Source organism: Balaenoptera ricei, chromosome 10 (assembly GCF_028023285.1).
Source record: "Balaenoptera ricei isolate mBalRic1 chromosome 10, mBalRic1.hap2, whole genome shotgun sequence".
Lineage (NCBI taxonomy): Eukaryota > Metazoa > Chordata > Mammalia > Artiodactyla > Balaenopteridae > Balaenoptera > Balaenoptera ricei.
In genome coordinates, this window is record NC_082648.1 from 55,413,645 (window position 1) to 55,435,297 (window position 21,653).

Genomic DNA, 21,653 nt, shown 5'->3' on the forward strand with positions numbered 1-21,653 from the left:
ATGGCCTTGATATATTTAAATATCCTTAATTCATTCCCTCATTCATACACTTGAGTATGCATTCTGTGATAGGCACTATGCTGGGTATACAAAGATGATGGGAACTAAACTACTGTCTTCAGGAAACTTTAACCCCTGATGGTGGGATAAAGCTTAAGGGTCAAACTGGACATTGCTTCAGCTCCATCACAGAGCTAGGAGAAGCCTGTGGGACAGGAGGCACAGGGGGTCACACTGAATACCTGACAGGAAGCAGAATGGTTTCCCATCTCAAAGCCATGCTACACTACTGGCACCAGCTAATGGGGCCTCTACAGTCAGGCCTCGCCCATGGAATTCCTGATCTGAATAATCACTTAGTAAGGACTAGGAAGACGAATGGCATTCAGATGGTGACTCCAAGCTGCCCAGGCACTAGGTGACAGGGACTTCAAAACAAAGCTTTAAAGATGAACAAGCAACAAGAACTTAACTTCCCAGCTGCTCCAAAAAGGCCCACAACTGGCTGCTGACACCACTAATCCCCAGAAGTGGATCAAGTGGATAAAAGCCAGGTGCGAGGTCTGCAGAAAAGAAATGAAGGCAGGCAGACAGGGCCCACTGCACTTCTTTCCCCAAATTATATTCAATAAAAACAGATCTCAGATACTGCTCTTCCCTATTTTCCTCCTACCTCCCTGGCTGCACTTGGTACGTTTTACAGTTACCTGTCACTCTGTCCAAGCCCTGCTAATTCCCCTTTTTTATTATTTGTAGAGTCTAGGTATTTTCACCTTTACTTGCTGTAGAAAATTGAGGTTGCATATGCCCTTTTATTCAGCAATTCTGCTCCTAGGTATATTCCCTACCTAGGCAAACTCTCATATCTATGCACACTGGGACACACACAGGGATGTACATATGGCAGTACTGATTGTGACAGTAAAAAAGGAGGAACCATATAAAATTCATTAACAGAAGAATGTATGAATAACTATGGTCAATTTACAAAACATAATAAATACACCAGTGGTTGTCAAACTTCTTGGTCCTGTGATCTCTTTACACTCTTAGAAATTACAACATTTGTCATATCAGAAAGACAAATCTTTAAAAGTTTACCTGTCATTAAAAAAAATTAATTACATGTCTACCTGATTTTTATTAAATAAACTACATTTCCCAAACCAAACAATAATTTACTGGATGAAAAATGGTATTGTTTTACATTTTTTAAATGTCAAATCTGCATTTGCTTATTGTCTCTGGTCACAATTCAGTACATTCTCCCTTTGGACCAACAATAACATTAATTAATAACAGCAGCTGACATTAATAAGCACTTAGTTTATATGATATATCCATCTCATTTAATCCTTATAACAGCCAATAAAGTAGGTGTTATTATTCCCATTATAAAGATAAGGTAAAAGACGTAAGTAAGGAAGAATAAGTAACTTGCCAAAGGTCACATCACCAGTAAGTTGCCTAGTAAGGATTCCAATTTAAATTCTCTTACCTATGATGCTATGTTAAACTTGAGTATAGCATTATGCAACTGGGTATTCAATAATTAATTGATAGTGATGGAGTCAAATTTACATCTAAAACTCACCAAAGGCTAAATCTATATACTACTACTAATTTATTTCAGTTTAACAGTTTAATGCTTAGTGTTATGTGCTGAGTTGCATCCCCTGAAAATTCATATGATGAAGTCTGTCTCAGTCTATTCGGGCAGCCAAAACAAAACACTAGAGACTGGGTGCTTTATAAACAACAGAAATTTCTCTCTCACAGTTCTAGAGGCTGGGAAGTTTAGCAGGCATATTTGGTGTCTAGTTTAAAGGCCCTCTTCCTGGTTCATAGACTGTGTCTTTTCGCCATCACCTCATGTGGCAGAAAGAGTAAGGGATCTCTGTGGGGTCTCTTTTATAAGAGCACTAATCCCATTCATGAAAACTCCACCCTCATGACCTATAAGCACATCCCAAAAGCCCTACCTCCTCATACCATCACAAGTGGGCATTAGGTTTCAACAAATTATTTGGGGGGACACAAACATTAGGAGCACTGCAAAGTCCTAAGTCCTAGTACCTCAGAATGTGACTGTATTTGGACATAGAATCTTTATAAAGAGGTAATTAAAGTAAAATGAGGTCATTAGGATGGGCCCTAATCCAATATGACTGGTGTCCTTATAAGATGAGGAAATCTGGACACAGACAAGTACAGAGAGAAGTCCACGTGAAGACGGAGATGACCATCTACCGGCCAAGAGAGAGACCTCAGAAGAAACCAACCCTGCCGACACCCTGACCTCAGACTTCTAACCTCCAGAACTGTAATAAAATAAATTTCTGTTTAAGCCACGCAGTCTTCGGTGCTTTGGTACTTTGTTATGACACCCTAGCCAACTAATGCAGTCAGGAATTTACCAGTTTCATTGGTCACTGGTACACTGCTATAATTTTTAAATGAAACCTATACTTTAAAAAACTAATAATATTAAATTAAATTTTATGTCAAAATATCTGTCAAGCAGAATTTTAATTTTTTTTTTTTAATGCTATTCTTGTCTGCTTACATTCTTTTTATGTATGTATGTATGTATATGTATGTATGTATGTATGTATGTATGTATGGCTGTGTTGGGTCTTCGTTTCTGTGCGAGGGCTTTCTCTAGTTGTGGCAAGCGGGGGCCACTCTTCATCGCGGTGCGCGGTCCTTTCGCTGTCGCAGCCTCTCTTGTTGCGGAGCACAGGCTCCAGACGCGCAGGCTCAGTAACTGTGGCTCACGGGCCGAGTTGCTCCGCGGCATGTGGGATCTTCCCAGACCAGGGCTCGAACCCGCGTCCCCTGCATTGGCAGGCAGATTCTCAACCACTGTGCCACCAGGGAAGCCCCTTAATTTTTAATATATCATTTTATAATGAAATGTCATTAACATTTTAATATAATTTTATTATAATACTGAATAATTCGCTGGAATTTATCTTTTATACTTTTTCCTTTCTAAATAAGATTAAAATCTCCTAGTAAAAGGAGATTTATACTTTATAATATAGTACATGGCTTACAAATAAAATCTTAAAAGTATTTAATAGTTAGTTATATCTCAAACTTTATTACTTAATGAATCAGTTTCTATATACTGCTTTCAATCACTTTTTATTAACTGCTTCCAAAACCCGCAACAGGTGCAAGAATAGATTGATGATATCCAAGTAGAGGCTGATGGCAGCTAGTACATACTCTTCAGGTGACAGCCTATGCATCAAGGAGTGTGTGTCATAGATGATGAATCCACAGAAAAGAAGGGCTCCTATAGCAGCCAAGACCAATTCCACTGTCTCACTGTAAAAAAATAACTATAGGCAAGAGATTAAAATAATAATTTTATATTTAAAAACAGCATTAAGAATACTTAAGTTACTTGCTCTTAAGTTACATATTCTACATATGTATTTAATAATTCTGTACAACTTTGAATACAAATGTTAAAAGTAGAAAAAGGCAAGGCAGGTCCACTACTGTTATATGAAAGGGTGAATGGATAAACCAATGGATATCCTCCTTTTATTAAATTACCCACCTGACTTTGAACAGTAGCATTCCGAATATAAATAATTTAAAATATATTTCTTATTCAGAATTACACGTGCCACTTGAAGGTTAGCAATTACAAGTGAGGGCCTCTTTCTATGTAATTTAACTCATTTGTTCATTCATCTTCCTTTCAATCAATAATATTGGCATAAGACCTTGATTTTTTAAAATGTCATTTAAAAATCATTCTACATACAAATGTTCCCAGATAATTATAACCAAGTGTCTGACCATAAGATGCTTCTTACAGCTTTTTGAGATTATTTATATTTCAAGTTACCATCCTAAAACAACTTACCTTCAAGATTCCTGACAAGCACAAAATCCACAAAGTAGCAAATAGTCTATAAAAACAAAATATTAATAATTTAGAATATTGTTCCTAACCAAAAAACTTTGTAAACCCATTCAACATTTTCTGAAGAAATAAATCCATCCTGATATTTGCCAAAGAATAATTGAAATGTAAGAATTCTTTACTGTACAATGAATAGTGTAGAACACCCAGAAATGGAAAGAACAGGTATCTATTCAACATTTGTTTTTATGGTGTACAAAACTAGTTAAGAGTATCATTTTTAAAGTTTTCAATTGGAACATAAATATTGATATAAGCTAAAAATCATTAGAAGTGTTTTAATTCTAGAGCTATAAAACTTCTAGAAAATCTATAAATGAACAAATGAAACAAAATTGCATTTTTAAACAAATAACAATAACAAATTATTCTGTGAACATGCATATCCATTAGAGTGACTGGGATTAACAACAGTTTAGACACTGAAGGAGATTATTGAACTTGAAAACAGCAACAGACACTAACCAGAATGAATTAGAGAAAAAAAAGACTAGAAAAAAAAAATGAACAGAGCACCAGTGAACTGTGGGACAACATCAAGAAGCTTAGCAAATATGTAGTTGGAGTCTCAAGAGAGAGGAGAAAGAAGGGGAATATAAAAATGTTTGAAGAAATAATGGCCAAAAATGTTCCAAATTTGATTAAAACTTTACACTGACAGATCCAAGAAGCAGAAGAAACATGACAAAAACACACCAAGGAATATCATAATCAGATTACTGAAAATGTTAATCATATTACTGAAAATTACGAAGAAAATGTTAAAGGTAGCTAGGGGATAAAAGACATATTATGTACAGAGGCACAAAGATAAAAAAGCAGACTTCTTGTCAGAACTACACAAGCCAGAATACAGTGGAGTGACATCTTTAGAGTATTGAAAGTAAGAAAAAACCCAAACCTAGAATTCTGCACCAGCAAAAATTACTCTCAAAAACAGAAGTAAAATGAAGATTTTTTTGCAGACACACAAAAGCTGACACCAACAGACCAGCACTATAAGAAACGTTAAAAGGAAATCCCTCAGACAGAAAAATATTAGACGGAAATTTGGATCTACACAAAGAAATGGAGAACAGAAACAGTAAATATGTGGGTGAACATAAAAGGCTTTGTCTATATTTTAAATCAAAGATTTAAAAATAAAAGAGCAAAAATAATAATAATAATGTATCATGAGGTTTATAACATATGTGGAACTAAGTTATGGCAACAATAGCACAAAGGTAGAAGAGAAGCAACCTAAGTATACTGTGCATGAAATGGTATATTCTTGAAGGCAGACTATGATGATTTAAAGATGTGTACTGTAAAACCTAGAGCAAGCTCTATTTAAAAGAACTACAGCTAATAACTAATAAAGGAGATAAATGAAATTAAATAATCCAAAAGAAAAAGAGGAGAAAAGAAACAAAGTAACAAAGAATAGATATGACAAACAGAAAGAAAACAAGTGGCAACACAGTAGGCTTAAGTCCAACCATATCAATAATCACATTAAATATAAATGGTCTAAACAAGCCAATTAATAGCAGAGATGATCAGATTTGACAAAAAGTAAGATCCAACCATACGCTGCCTGTGAGAAAACGATTTTAACTCTAAAGACACAAATAAGCTAAATATAAAAGGATGGAAAAAGATATACCATGCTAACACAATCAATAGAAAGCTGGGGTGGCTATCTTAACAAAGTAGATTTTAGGGCAAGAATATTACCAGAGATAACCCCTTCATGATGATAAGGGGATCATCAAGAGGACATACAATCCTGAATATTTATGCATATAAAAACAGAGCTTCAAATAACATGAAGCAAAACTTACAGAACTAATAGGAGAAACAAACCAAGCCATACTTGTAGTTGGAGATTTCAACACCACTTTCAAATTAACTGATAGAATAAGCAGGCAGAAAATTAGTAAGCCTGCAGAAGACTTGAATAATGCTATCAAGCTACTTGACCTAATTGACATTTATTAAACACCATCTAACAACAGCAAAATATACATTCTCCTCTAGTACACAAAGAACATTTACCAAGATATCATAAAATGAATCTCAATAAATGCCAAAAGACTGAAATCATATAAAATATGTTCTTTAACAAGAATTAAATCAGAAATTAAACATACATAGTATTATAATCCACTTTGGTGAATCAAGGGCATGGTGAGATTCCAGCTCTCAGTTTTCTTGCTGGAATGGCCACCGAATTTCTTGGATACATCTGGTATACTTAAGTTAGACTGATGTATCTTGCCACCTCACCATATAGATCCTTCAGGATTGAAAAGGATTCAGGACCTGCTTTTTCATGCTTAAACCCTAGGGAAACTCCAAAGCTTCTGCACCAAGGAGTATGGGGAAGGTGGTATGAAGAACTGTAAACCAACTGAAATTTTACCTACTTGTAAGCTAGTAAGTTAGTCTGGCAGAATTTCATGGATGTTAAGTAGAAGACACGCGACTCTTAGGTCTGAGATGAAGAGTGGTTTAATAACAGCAATAGCAGTAGCTGAAGAACAGGCATAGGAGACAGGTGTTGTGGGAATAAAGAAATGAAAGAAATAGAGGACAGAAGGTGAATAAAGAAAATGAGACACTGATATTTAAGATTTCAGCAATGGAACAACCCCTAGTGATGACAATCACTACGATGTGATGTCTACGATGTGGACATGGCAGGAAGATGAAAGCTGCCTAAGTAGAAGAGGTCCAGAGATATCAAGAAGCCAAGGTGATGGATGGGCCTAAAATGCAGTTTGATGCTAACATCTTTAAAGCATGAGGGAGGCTTGACCAAAAAGGGAATGAGTAACAGTAATGAGCAAGAGTATGAAGCATACAGCCAGACAGCATAAACCTTAAAGCAATGAATGTCCAGCAGGCTGAGGAATAATGAAAGGAGCATTAGGGGACAGAAGCAGTTTTCAATACTAACCCCCCATCCCAAACAACGTAGGGTGTTGGGGAATAAGCAGCTAGAGAGCAGTGTTCTCAGGGAGGAATCGACTTTCAGCTGAGATAAGGAAGAAGAAAGAATTTATTCTGAAGAGGCTAAAATATAAGGAAGATATATAAGGAGTTCTAGAGACTACAGTAGAGTGGATGGGAGGAAGGGGTGCATATGGAGATTGGGATGGGAAGAAGAAGCAGAGAGAGAAACTACATATACAGCATAAATCATATATAACATACAAATATATAAAAAACATCCCCCGCCAACATACATATAAGACAGGAAAGGAAAAATAATGTTGCCTCTCCCTAAATCAAACTCCATTCTAATACAACTATAAGCATCCTGTACAATTGTCAGTGTTGGCTGACCAACTATATTTTACCCACATAGAGACTTATGGTAATCTGGATTACCAGAAAAAAAGGGGGAGGAAAGAAAGTTTTGTAAAACTAGACCACTTGTAAATTTTTAGTGTTGTAACCGGAAAAAGAACAGAAAGTGTTTGAGTGATTATGTGCCAACAGAAGGCCATTGTGAACTGAGGAAAGAGTCTATGCATTCTTATCAAGGTGAGGGTGATACAGTACCATTATCCTAGTATAAAAAGGATCATTCCCTATATTAATTAGTTTGAAGAATGATACAGGTTAATTTAGATGGATCAAAAAGATTTTAAAGTTCATGCAGACTCCTGGGTCACAATTACCTTGCTTTTGCCACAAAGATGTAGATGGTAACATTTGGTAACATTTATGCTAAGACAAAGATCTAAATAATTTAGGTAAATTTCATACCATTTATAAAGCATGCAAGCCTAGCCTCTCCAGAAGGCTTAAATTTTTTCGCATTCACTTCCCTTTCAATACGGGGGAAGCAAAAGACTCAAAGCCACTTTCCATCTCCTAGCATGCTCTGGGAGAGTAGGGCCTGGCCCTAGTACTCAAAGGGATGACCTCTCATTACCCTCCATTTTTAAAGTATCCAAAGCTAACAGTATAGAACTTCTCTCAAAACTAGGTAATACTAAATATACTTATCTATCATAACCATGATATATATAACTTACCCTGCTCCAAATTTGCTGAAATCTCTCTTAGATTGTAGAGTACATACAGTCAAACCAAGAAATACTGCAGTAGTCAGTATAAAAGCTTGCAGAACAATATACACGTCATAGAAGGTAACTGTAAAATTACAAAACAGTGATTTAAAATACATATAAACATACTCAATATAAAAGTTTTTTTCTAGTGGGAAGCAGCCACATAGCACAGGGAGATCAGCTCGGTGCTTTGTGACCACCCAGAGGGGTGGGATAGGAAGGGTGGGAGGGAGACGCAAGAGGGAGGAGATATGGGGATATATGTATATGTATAGCTGATTCACTTTGTTATAAAGCAGAAACTAACACACCATTGTAAAGCAATTATACCCCAATAAAGATGTTAAAAAAAAAAAGTATTGGTTTCTTTGTACACTTGAAACTAATAAAATTTTATAAATCAACTATACTTCAATTTTTTAAAAAAAGAAATATTAGTGTATGGGAGGATGTAAAAAAAGAAAGTTTTTTTTCTGTCATATAACAGAAATGCCTTATTTTGTCCTGTACTACTTGCTAATAAAAACAATTATGGAAAGATTCTTTATTCAGTCTTCAATACTGGTACAGTAAAACCACACCCATAGTGCAATAAACAGGCTCCAAAATATACAACATAAGGGGTCACGTTATTATGAAGTTAAAGAAATGACTAGAGAGATATCACACAGCTAGTTGGTTTAGGAGTTTGGGGGATATGGTGAAATGATTCTCACCCATTTCTGTCCCCACTGCAGTTTATCACCATAGTTGACAGTGGTGACTGTCAACTCTGGCTTAAATATCAATAGGATATTCTATAACAACCTAATTGGGAAAAGAATTTGAAAAAGAATAGATACATGTATATCTATAACTGAATCACTTTGTTGTACACCTGAAACTAACACAACATTGTTAATCAACTATACTCCAATATAAAATAAAAAGTTGAAAAAAAATATATATATATATCAGTAGGGATGGTTCTGGGTCCTGTGGCTGGCTGGGAATTCCCAGGCAAGAAAAATATTGGGGCTGTCTGGGGCTGTCTGCCGTTTACCAACACCATAGGGAACAGAAACCAACCACTAATTGCTTTATATCCAAATCTGCATTATCTTGGAGTACGTTGTTGGGGGTTTACTGAATATATATCGAATTCCCTTCTGAAGTTTTAGAATGACCATCTGGATTGACTATGGCTACTGTAGTACAACTGCTTAACATTTTAACAGAATACTAAATTATAACCTCTTTAAAGGAAATTAAGTACTTTGAACCCAAAACCATTTAAGTAATTTTTAATTTGAGGGGGATTAATTATCCAGTTCTTTCTATTCCTAAATGCTAACTAATTGGACTTTCTCTACTTATGCCATTACAGGGTTAGGAAGATGAACAAAGAAAAGGTAAACCATGAAATCACTTTTGCTTCTCATTAGAAATTTCAGTGTAAGATTAGGTGGATTCCTATAACCCTGAAATAAATCTCTCTCCTACATCCCTTACAAATGGTGGGAGCCAGAGACGACAGAGATGGACTTGATAGTAACATTAATAGTAAGTAACATTAACAGATAATAACACTAATAATAAGTAAATATTAATAATACTTCCTTTCTATGCTGAGAAATTTCAATCCTATTTTTTTTTAGTTGTTATTATTATTTATTTATATTCTGATTCTTTTATAAAAGAGATGAATTACCAAAAAATAGATTCAATAAAACTGGCATAAAAAAGTTAAAAACAGTAATGACAAAATAGGAAGAGATAAATATATTAACAATAAGGATCAACAATTTACTGTTATTGAGAGTAATAGTCAATTCTGATCTTTTTGGTATGCCAGATTAATCATTTTGAGTCAATCAGAATTTTTATTGTTAATAAATCACAAAACTTTTTACTTGAGGCATTACATAGAGTACATCAAGTAACTATAACAGATGCTTCCTTTTAAATATATATTTAACACAAAATACAAAACAGAAATGAACAGTTTCTTGTAGTGCCGCTTGATAAAATATGAGGATATAATAATAAAGCACAGTTCAATGCAGACAATTTGAGATACTGAGCTTATGTGATGAAAGTACATGGCTCCAAACATGTTATCAGTTCTTCTAAGCTCCCTTTAAATAAGGGAAAAGATTAGCTATGGTTGTCTTATTTTCACAAATGGATAAACAAAATGAATATTGTTCTTATTCCTATTGTTTTCCTAATTCTTTTCCACTTCCTCTAAACTCAGTTAACTACATAAACATTTAATTTTTGCTTATATTTTAGGAATTCTTCATCCTATGCCATATTTTTTAATATGACATTCCATGATGGTAAGCTTTAGCCCCAAACACGTTTTTATCCAAAACATTTACCCACATTAAAAAGTTACTGTAACATATGGAAGCACAATTATGGCTTACCAACGAAGGCCACAGTCAAAGCTTCCAACAGTGTCTAAGAAAAAGAAATTGAAATTACATAGGTGCATGTAAAATTTATACTATGTTATGTACATGTTCTAATTTCCAGGAGTTCAATGTGATTCCATATGCATGATCTCATTTTAGCTTCAGAGCAGCCTTGTGAAGTATATGGGACAGATAATAAGCCCACCATAATGAAAATGAGACCTCAATGTATTAAGTGAGAATATTCAGAATTCTTTTTTTTTTTGGCTGTGCAGCACAGCTTGCAGGATCTTAGTTCGCTGACCAGGGACTGAACCCAGGCCACGGCAGTGAAAACACCAAGTCCTAACCACTGGATCGCCAGGGAACTCCTGTGAGAATATTTAGATTCTAACTGTGATCCCATTACTCCTTGAACTCAACTAGATTTTTCATATCTGTAACAGGAAGATTCTAAAAGTAATACAGAAAATTCTATTTTTCTCACTCACTACAATGTAAATAAAAATGAAACTGCAAATCATATGCACATTTATAAAAACCTCACTACCTCACACAAACAAACACAAGAAGAATAAAATATTTAAGTAGTACTTTGGTGTGGCAGAGTCTTGAAACTGTCTCTGAATATTCTTTTTTTTCTTTCTTCCTTCCTTAGTAACAGAATTTTTGCTTCAACACACAACTGTTCAGATTAATCATTACATTTTTCAGCCTCCCTTGCAGCTAGATCTGGTCACAAGACTATATTCTAGTCAACAGAATGTGAGCAGAGAGGCATACAACTTCAAAAAGCAAAAAGGCTTGCTCTCTCCTTTCTCTCTTCATTTTTTTAAATAAATGGATAGAATGTAGATATGGTGGTGAGCTATCTTATACCATGCAACACTTTAGAAATGTCTGAACCATAGCAGATGAATGGGCCCCTGAGAAGTTCCCTAAACAGTCACTCAGATTTTTATATGAAAGAGAAGTAAACCATCTTGCTTAAGCCATTGTTATTTTGTCATTGTTTAAGCCATGTCAAAAGTAGCTAAACTCATATCCTAAATAAGAGTTAGGGATATTGAGCTTCATCCTCTAGCTTCTCTTTCCCCTTAATTACATATCTTTGTTTTACATGCTTACTCTAGTTAGATTTTATCTGATAGAAGATTATCATAAAGGTAAAGCCTTGAATTTTTTTAAAAAACTCATTAATTTCGTTCTGTTACTGTAACATGTATATGCATTCAATTAAATAAATAAATTTAAAACTCAGGAATAAACGTTAAAGGAACAGATATTGCCAAAGTACTCACAAATCCAAAAAGCAGGTACAGGTTAAGGGGATGCTTATGTCTGTTTAAAGTCAAGGCGAAAATCAAACCCAAAGATCCAAGGGCACACACCAAAATTAAGGCAGGACTGAAAGACAAAAAATTAAATCATTCTCAAGTTAAAAAATACTACAGTCTTATGCAATTTAATAAAATTTGTCTATGTATTTGTGAAAGTACAGGAAAAAAAAATCTGAAAGGATCTACACCAAACTGTCAAAAGAAATTATTTTTCCATGGGGTAAATTTGAGGACTGTGAGATGGGGAGGAGCAGGAAGACAAAGAATCTTCCCCACAGGTACTTCCCTGGTGGCGCAGTGGTTAAGAATCCGCCTGCCAATGCAGGGGACATAGGTTCGAGCCCTGGTCCGGAAAGATCCCACATGCCTCAGAGCAATAAGCCCGTGCACCACAACTACTGAGCCTGCGCTCTAGAGCCTGTGAACCACAACTGCTGAGCCCACATGCCACAATTACTGAAGCCCGCAGGCTCCGCAAGAGAAGCCACTGCAATGAGAAGCCCACACACTGCAACAAAGAGTAGCCCCCATGCGTCGCAACTAGAGAAAGTCCGTGAGCAGCAACAAAGACCCAACGCAGCCAAAAATAAATTAATTTTAAAAAAACAAAAAGAAGAATCTTCCCCACAATGAATGGGGAAGACTTAGCCTTTTTACTTCATGAACTTCTAACATACTTGAATAATTTTTGCAATTAGCATACTGCTTTTTTAAACTAAAATACAATACATAAAAACTATTAAATAATAAACCAATTTTATACCTAACTACTTTTTTTAGGGTATTTACTATATAGCTGTAATTTAAATTAAAGAACTTTACTCCAAATAGCAAACTTATAGTTCAAGATTCCCCTTTCGTAAAGGGAGAATAGAAATTATCGACTTCTAAGAAAATATTCATTCTCTACTTTTCCTTTCCTTTAATATAAAGAACCTATATTACTTTTAGCCGTGGAAATAATTATTTTGGAGGTCAGATCTTAAACAAATTAGGGATGAATCATATGGAACTCCTTTGAAAACTTTTCAGTGAAATTTTCCTAGCTGTGAACCAACACTAAGGTAAGTTAAACTTTTTTCAAGTACCTTTACTTTTCAAGCACTGTCTTGGGCTTTGGGGACAGGGCATAAGTCTAATAAACACACAAAAAACTAAGACTTAAAAAAACTGCATACACAGTTAAAAATTCTTAATACTATTCCAGGAGATGAGGATTTAACCCTATGAAATTAAGCTAAAAAGTTTAGAGGTAAATACCATATTGTAGAACATTTTCCTTATCGAAACTTATTTACAAGAGTTAATAATAAACCTTTTTTACGTTCTAAACTTAAAAGTTAATAGAAAAAAAAAACTAACTGCTCATATTATGCCCTTTCAGTGATATGCAACGGCTGAAAATGATTCAGAACCATGTCATTACCTTACCTTTCATGAACAAATGTCCGTATAGAATCAAAGTATAAAAAAAACATGGATGTCACTGTAGTTAAGAGAACTTGCAGAGAAAGGATGCTGTAGACTTTTCTTAGAAAGGCTGAAAGAGAAAAAAGTTACACATGACTATTTTCTTAAGCATTTATCAGAGAACAGCAAGATCAAATTTCTTCTTAGAAACATTAAATTGTTATACGAATTCTTTTTTAAATCTTAATCCAAATAATGCAATCTGTAACTAAAACTAAAAACAAAAACAAAAACGCCTCCCAAAATATCAAAAATATTAAGTGATAACTATCCTCCAGGAAGCATGAGCTTAAAAAAAATTAAGTTAATGGTCCAGAATACAAATGTTTTCATCAAAATAAAAAGAAAACATTAAATGCATATTTGTAAAACATACAACAAAGCAAAAGATTAAAAACAGAACATTTTAAAGAACGAAGCTATGTTGAAACTGAAAAGCAGGAATAGAAAGCATATGGTTAGATATAAAATTAAAAGAGAAATCTTAATTTCCAAGCAATACAAATGTTTCCCCAAAATGAAATTCTCCATAAAAGGCAAACAATATTTAAACTTACTTTCACTCACCTATTTTTATTTCTCACTTCTAGTACCTTTACCTCTAGTTTCTATATAAGAAATTCTTACTTTCAAAATATTACCGACATCCATATATCAACTCCAAGGCCTAATGATCTAAAAATACTTATTAACGTCTTCTGAGCTACAGACGTCATAAATGATACAGTGAACACCCAACTCACCACCAGCTTCAGAAATAAAACATTAACAACAGTTCCCACTTCTCCTTAACAAACTGCTAATCATCTTTCAAGATTCTCCCTTTCTCAGGACTTCCCTAGTGGTCCATTGGTTAAGACTCGGCACTTCCACTGCAGGGGGGCCTGGGTTCGATCCCTGGTCAGGGAACTAGATCTGGCATGCAACAATTAAGAGCCTGCATGCCACAACTATAAGATCCCGCAGGCCGCAACTAAGACCCGACGCAGCCTAACAAATAAATAATAAATGTTTAAAAAAAAAAATTCAGCCTTTCTCAGTTCCCCAGTCTGAATTAAATGTTCCTCTTCATGTTCCCAAGGGACCCTAAATATACTTCTAGTCACTTTATTTTATAGTGATAAGTCTACTTGTCTTTCACTATTAGACTATAAAGACTAAAAAGCTCCCTAATAATAGGATAATATTCATTTTTATACTCCTAGCACCCAGCCAAGGAGTTGGCACAAAATAAATACTCATTAAATTTTATTTGCTTTTAAATAAACTTATATTGAATTAATGAAAAGTGAGGGAATTAATGCCAGTCAGGGAAAAGGTCTTATTCTGAAACAATAATGGAGCCACACAACTTCTATAGAGCATTGTTCTTAGGCAAGAAAAACACTACTGAATGACTTTTACCCAACAAAAGATGTGATATTGTCTCTTGACTCTCATGACAAGGCGAATATGATAAATGTTCTCTTTGAAAAAAATTCCTACCAAAGACCTGGTTCCTCAAGGAATGATGAAGTGCTTTGACGGCATGTCTGCCAAATATCGAGTAATAAATATTTTATAAGAATAAGGGAATTTTCATAAATACTAAAGATTTAATTCTTAAAGGCCCCGCAATTAAATCTTAATCAGTGTTTCCTTCTGGCACCCTTTCCAAAACATACAGTGAGTTTTTCCTCATGTCTTAAACAGGTTTTAATGAACGTATATCGTAACCAGTGACTCACAGTCACAGTGAGAATCAGTCACTGATTCACAGTGAGAATCAGTCCCACTTTGGCAGAGGTAATCTTGAACAAAAAGGAGATAAATAGTGTTCATTTCCACAACCAATCTACAATTTACTTTCTTAAAAAGGCCCTGATGTCTGCAAGCTTTGGGAAGTCGTTTCCGCCTTTTTCACAAAAGCAAAGAATCTGCCATAGACAATGTTATTTGGGCTATGTTTCCGCAAATTTAATTCTAAGCCAAAGGTCAAACCATTATTCCCCCAAGGGATTTTCTGGACTGTAAAAAAATCATATTCTTTACTTTTGATACCCTACAATGTACCTTATGTAACTCAAATCCACTGCACATAATATATATTCTCAGTTAAGCAGTGAAAGTCAATGTTAATCCTTAACATTTTATGGACCTGTTCTACAGTCAAAACAGTGTGTTTAATGTTTATTTGTATATGTGCGTGTGCACAAGTGCATATGTGATAAAAGACTGAAAGAATACAAGTGAAGGTGTTAATAATGGTTTTCTTTGGGCAGTATGACTGAAGGTGATTTCCATGTTCAGTTCTTTGTTAATCTGTGTTTTTTTAATATATCACCAATAAATATTTATTACTTTTGTAATAGAAAAACATTTTAAAGAAACCTATGCAGGGGGCTTCACTGGTGGCGCAGTGGTTAAGAATCCACCTGCCAATGCAGGGGACACGGGTTCAAGCCCTGGTCCGGGAAGATCCCACATGCCGCGGAGCAACTAAGCCCGTGCGCCACAACTACTGAGCCTGCGCTCTAGGGCCCGCGAGCCACAACTACTGAAGCCCGTGCACCTAGAGCCCGTGGTTCGCAACAAGAGAAGCCACCGCAACGAGAAGCCCACGCACCGCAACGAAGAGTAGCCCCCGCTCGCCGCAACTAGAGAAAGCCCACACGCAGCAATGAAGACCCAATGCGGCCAAAAATAAAATAAATCAAAAAAAAAAAAAGAAACCTATGCTAAGCCAATAAATTCATCATAAAAATAATCCTTATGCAGATACTCTAGATCACAGCTTTTCTATACTCTTCAAAAACGAGAACTTAAATCAAATCTCACAAAAAGTAACACCTGACACCCATTTTGAATAACTAACATAAAAAGTGGCAAAAGATATACATACGCAGTTCACAGGGAAAAATAGAAGATCTGATATGAAAAGAAAACAAGCCAAACAGCAATCTTTCAATTTTTTTCTTTTTTTTTTGAGTCCTAATTTCTCCCCTTCTACTTCTCCCCTTTCTACTCAAACTTAACAGGCTAAACCAGGAACTCTTCATTTCTACCCAATCTGTAACCAGCACCAACATCCCCCAAGCCAAAAATGTAGGAGTCATCTCTCATTCCCCTCCCTTTTCCCAACCCATCAACAACTACCATAGCTTCCACCTGCAAAGTCGACCACCTCTTCGGTCTCCTCTGCAGCCTCTCCAGTCTTATGATCTCTCACCTGGACTGTTAGAGCAGCCTTCTAATTGGGCTCTACGCTTTCACTGGTCCCACCTGTAGTCCCAACCCATTCTCCACAGCTGTCAGCAATCTTTTTGTAAAGTAATCCGTATCACGTGACTCCCTGCTTAACTACTTTTAATGGTTTCCCTTAAACTTAGAATAAAATTTTGAAGATTCTATGAGGCCTACAGGCCCTACATGATATGGAACGTCTCTAACCTCATCTCATACTACTCTTCCTTTTCCTCACCATGTATTACCCTCACTAGCCACCTTTCTGTTCCCCAAACATGCCAAATCCTTGCTGCTTCTGGGCCTTTGCCCTTGCTGTTTCCTCTGCCTGAAATGCCCTTATCATTCTTTACATGAAATGATGGTTTAACTTTTGACACTCCCTTCAAGTGACTCACTTCTAACAAAAAGAATAAGGCAGAAGTGGCAGTGTGTATTATTTCTAAGTCACAAAAGGCAACACCTGTCAACTATACCTCAATAAAAAAAATTTTAAGGCAATATGGCTATACCTACTTGCTCTTTCTTAGATCACTTGCTCTAGAGCAGCGTTTATCAACCTTTTTTTTTGTCATTGCCCATCTAAGAAGCCTTCTGAACGTTTTTATCCTAATAGACCTCCAATAAAATTTTAATGCCACAGGGACTTCCCTGGCGGTCCAGTGGTTAGGACTCCACACTTTCACTGCTGAGGGCCCAGGTTCAATCCCTGGCCGGGGAACTAGGATCCCAAAAGCCACATGGCATGGCCAAATTAAAAAAAAAAATTTAATGCCACAAATATACTGTACATATGTTTATGTATCACAACTCTTTGGAAGGCTACAAGCCATTGAAATACCTGAGATTTTTTGCTCTCCACCTCAGGAACCAATTTTCACCCTCCTGGAGGCAATACTGTCCCCACTGAGAATGAACACTGTAGGAGAAGCCAGCTGCCAATGCTGTGAGAAATCTCAAGCAGCCCTCTGGAAAGATCCATGAGAAAGTGAGGTCTCCTGCCAACAGCCAGTGAGAAACTGAAGCCTTCTGCTAACAGTGATGTGAGTGAGCCTTCCTGCAAGCGCATTCTTCACCACTAGTCAGGACTTCAGATGACTGCAGCCTCAGCCAGCACCCTGACTACACCTATGACAAATCCTGAGCTAGAATCTCTCAGCTCCCTGGCTCCTAGAAACTGATAATAAACATTTATTCAAGCCACTAAGTTTTGTGGTAATTTGTTACACAGCAATAAAGACTAATACAGATTTTGGTACCTGGAAGTGGGATGCTGCTGTACCAAAAACCTCAAATATGGAAGAGGCTTTGGAACCAGGTAGTGGGTAGAAGTGGGTAGGTCTTTGCGGTAAAAGCTCAAAGAGCCTTGAAGAAACTATAGAAGGATGACGCCTTTACGGAGGCTGTGGGTAAGGACTTAAAGAGAGGAAAATCTTATGGAAACTGGAGGAAACAGAATCCTTGTTATGTACTGGCAAAAAATTTAGCAACACTGTCACCTGTGGGAACATGGAAAGTAGAAGATGTGCCTAATGAAGCAGTGATCAAAGTAAGGAGATTTCCAGACAGAGCATGCACTTGTTGCCTTCTCGCTGCTCATACTAAAATGCAAGAGATGACACAGCATGTGATTATAAAATCCTTTGTTAGAACCTCACAAAGGGACTTCCCTGGCGGTCCAGTGGTTAAGACTCTGCTTCCACTGCAGGGCGCACGAGTTCCAGCCCTGGTCAGGGAACTAAGATCCCGCATGCCACGTGGCGCGGCCAAAAAGAAAAGAAAACAAAACAAACCTCACAAATATCCAACATTGTACTTCAGAAAAGATCATTCAAACAATAGGGCTTCTGAGAGGCTTGAGGAAATAGTCACTCATCAGTCTCAGCCAAAACTCACTCTAACACATTTGGGTGTGGCTTTTATTTAATGGAGTGAACCTCAGTAAGAATCACAGGAGACCCACAAAGTTTTTTGAAGAATTTTATTGGCAAAAATACCACAAAATTATGCTTATCTTACCTTTGAATGTTGGGTGTGTGGATACAGGTAATTAAAAAATTCTTTAGTTCCACAGAGTCTGAGAGGAAATGTACTCAGAGGAGCTATACTTAAGGAACCATACCCAAGGAGCCTCATCCATACCTTTAGATGACAAGATTCTGAACTTTGAGCTAATGTTATGGTAGGATAAGACTTTTGGAGGGTCTTAGCTTGCATGTGGAAGAAAGAAAAGTAATTTGTAGCCAGAGGGAAATAAATATGCCTGTAAGTTCTTTGACACATCTTCAAAAGGTGAGCCTAAATACCTTCCCCTTGAATGTGCACTGGACTTAGGAACTTGCTTCTAATAAATACAATAAGGAAGATGTGATGGTGTGTGGGACTGCCATGACTAGGTCATAAAAGACACTGCAGCTTCCTCGATGGTCTCTCACGGATTGCCTGCTCTTGAGGAAGCCAGCCACCATGCCCATGACACTCATGCAGCCTATGGAAAGGTCATGTGGCAAAGAACTAAGGCCTCTGTCAACATCTGCATGAATGAGGTTTCCAGGAAGCGGATCCTCCAGACCAGTCAGTTGAGCCCTAGCTGATTGCAGCCCCAGCCCACAGCTTGGGTGGACTCTCGAGACACCCTGCACCAGAGCCACCTAGCTAAACCTCTCCCAGATTCTTGACTCTCAGAAACTGTGTGAGGTAATAACTATGTGTTGTTTTAAGTGTCTAAAATTTGGGGTAATTTTTAATAAAGCAATAGATAACTAATACACCTGGCTAGCTCCTTCCAATACAACACAACTGCCATCTCCTTTAAGAGTTCTTTTCCTGGCCGTTCCTGAACTAAAATTGCTGCTATTCTAGACCCTAGTGTCTACTCCATCACTGTTTCTTTTCTTCAGGGAACTTAGCACTGTTAGTAGTCTATTTGTTTGCTTGACTCTTTAGGGTCTATCTCCCTTTCTCCTCCACCCAAATAACAACTCTAGAGAACTGAAATAGTATCTGGTTACTTCTATATCCCTAATATTGGTAGGGAGCCCAATAAAGTTGCGTAAACAAAGAAACACGCTCACCTTCACTCACCTAAAGAAATGTAGATTAAAATAAGATAACATGTTTTACCCACAACAAGAGTCAGTAAACTACAGCTAAGGGACAAACCCAGCACATCACCTGACCTTGTAGGCGTTACTGGGCACAGTCACACTGTCACGTGTGTGTCCTCTATAGCTGCTCTTGCACCACGATGGCAGAGCTGTGCCACAATGTCCTTAGAACCCACAAAGCTGAAAATATTTACCATTTGGCCCTTTGTAGAAAATGTTTGCCAACCCCTGATCTACCAGATTGCCAGATACTAAAAAGTTTGATGATCTCAGTGTTGGTGAGGGTGCAATAATAGAAGTAATACAATGGAAAATTGTACTTTCCTCATATACAAATAATACAATGGAAAATCATTCAGCCTTAAAAAGGAAACTCTGACGCATGCTATAAAATGAACACACCCTGAAAATATGCTAATTGAAATATACTAGTCACAAAAAGACAAATACTGTATGAGTCCACTCGTATGAAGTTATCTAGAGTGGTCAAATTCATAAAACAAAAAAGTAGAGCGGTGGGGCTCGGGAGAGGGGAAAGTGGCAAGTTGTTTGATGGGTACAGAGCTCCAGTTTTGCAAGATGAAAAAGTTCTGGTGATTAGTTGCATAACAATGTGAATATATTTAACACTACACACTGAACTGTACACTTAAAAATGGTTAAGATGCTATATTTTTAATGCTGTATGTATTTTACCACAATTTAAAATTTTTTTTTATTAAAAAAACTGAGTTCTATTGCCAAAATAGTTCCAAAATTCACTTCCAGAAACACAGATCAAGATTCTTAGCGCGAGAGCGCTTCATAAGTCCTCTCCCAGAATAAGTTCCAGCTGCCGGATAGGATGAAAATCTGCTGCAGCTTCTGTGATCAATTGGCTGAACTAGAGCGGACAATGAATTCCACTTACATGAAGCTGAGCATTTTAAATTCAAAATAATTTCTACCCGCTGGATATTACATAATAACTTATAACTAACATGGCATTTTGACTGACCTAGGAAACTTCCATTCCCAGCAACTGCCTCAACAATACTCACACCTATGTTGAGTTTTACGTCCTGCAGAGAGAAAACAGTAAACAAGATAGATACGGTCCCTGCCCTCACAGTTCTTACAATCCAGCAAAGAAGACAAGGACATGGAACCTGGAAACAAGTTCACACCCCCTAAACCAAAAACATCCAAGCAGATAACTCCATTCACGGGTAAGTCACGACGATCACATAATAAACTTATTTTAGCCGAAAAAATAACCCTAGGTTTCTCTTAACTGAAAGATGCCACATTCAGGCTACTGAGGTTTTCAACTGTCCCCTTCTCCACCGAAGACAGGATTTAAGGCACGATGGGTTCAGGTTTCTGAGCGCACAGCTGGGGGACCACCTCCTCTCCCTCTGAGCCCCTGCGGAGGGAGAACGCTCTTCCTCCCAGCCGGCGGGGCCGGCAGGAGAAGGAAAGTCTGCCCTCTGAACCCCAGGACACCGGCGCTCTCCCCCGAGCCCGGCCGGTGAGGATGCTCGCCTCAGAGGCCGGCGGCGCGGCGGGACTGACTAGGGGCGGCCGGGACGGGCCCGGCGACGTACCCATTCGGATGTGCACGTTGGCGGAGGCCACGCAGCTGCCATAGTTGAAGTCGTCCTCGATGGAGGAGCAGGGGTAGCGAGGGTCAGGGTCCGCCATGTCCGAACGGCACACCCAACCACCTTTCCGAGCTGAGACGACGCCAGCACAACAGCCTCCAAGCCACTTCCGGAGGAAGCGGTCCAGCCCCAACTAGCCGAGCGGCTGCGGCCGAGCCAAGCCCCAACTAATCGATGATCTCGCCTCAAAACTTCAGTTAGGCTGAGAAAAAGGAGATGGCTTCAGATGAGGGTGGGAGAGAAAACGAGTTACATTCTCGGCGTCATCTGAAGTGAAGGTTTTCTCAGATTTTCCTCCACAAGCTTCTTAAATCTTCTGACCTGGACAGTTGCTAAAAGTGATAAAAGCGAAGTCGCATTCATCCTTCCTTTCAACAAATACCCATCTCATTCATATACTCTGTCAATAATCACACTAGGGAGACACTTAATTACATTATTTTTATTGAAGTATAGTTG

General features: G+C 37.4%; 1 protein-coding gene across 2 annotated transcripts; it reads right to left on the reverse strand.

Annotated features, from left to right (window-relative positions):
* Window positions 1-3,078: 3,078 nt before the first annotated feature.
* Window positions 3,079-21,314, reverse strand: TMBIM4 (transmembrane BAX inhibitor motif containing 4). 2 transcript variants are annotated; one of them, XM_059936426.1, is made up of 7 exons: window positions 21,138-21,314; window positions 13,184-13,292; window positions 11,714-11,819; window positions 10,425-10,458; window positions 7,978-8,095; window positions 3,887-3,932; window positions 3,079-3,350 (listed from the first exon to the last, which is right to left on the reverse strand). In XM_059936426.1, exons 1-7 carry the CDS (start codon window positions 21,232-21,234, stop codon window positions 3,144-3,146), a joined length of 717 nt encoding a protein of 238 aa, XP_059792409.1. In that variant the 5' UTR covers window positions 21,235-21,314; the 3' UTR covers window positions 3,079-3,143. The 2 variants fall into 2 exon arrangements, with proteins under 2 accessions (XP_059792409.1, XP_059792410.1); XM_059936427.1 differs by having other exon boundaries at window positions 3,257-3,336.
* Window positions 21,315-21,653: the final 339 nt, after the last annotated feature.

What these genes read in the sequence shown, in the direction of transcription:
- TMBIM4 (XM_059936426.1), bottom strand. Translation starts at nt 21,234, where the DNA reads ATGGCGGACCCTGACCCTCGCTACCCCTGCTCCTCCATCGAGGACGAC. An exon ending in TGTACCTGCTTTTTGGATTT is followed by an intron (nt 10,459 to 11,713) that starts GTGAGTACTTTG and finishes TCTTTTTCTTAG; the next exon opens with ACACTGTTGGAAGCTTTGAC. An exon ending in TTCAGCAAATTTGGAGCAGG is followed by an intron (nt 3,933 to 7,977) that starts GTAAGTTATATA and finishes TTGTTTTTATAG; the next exon opens with ACTATTTGCTACTTTGTGGA.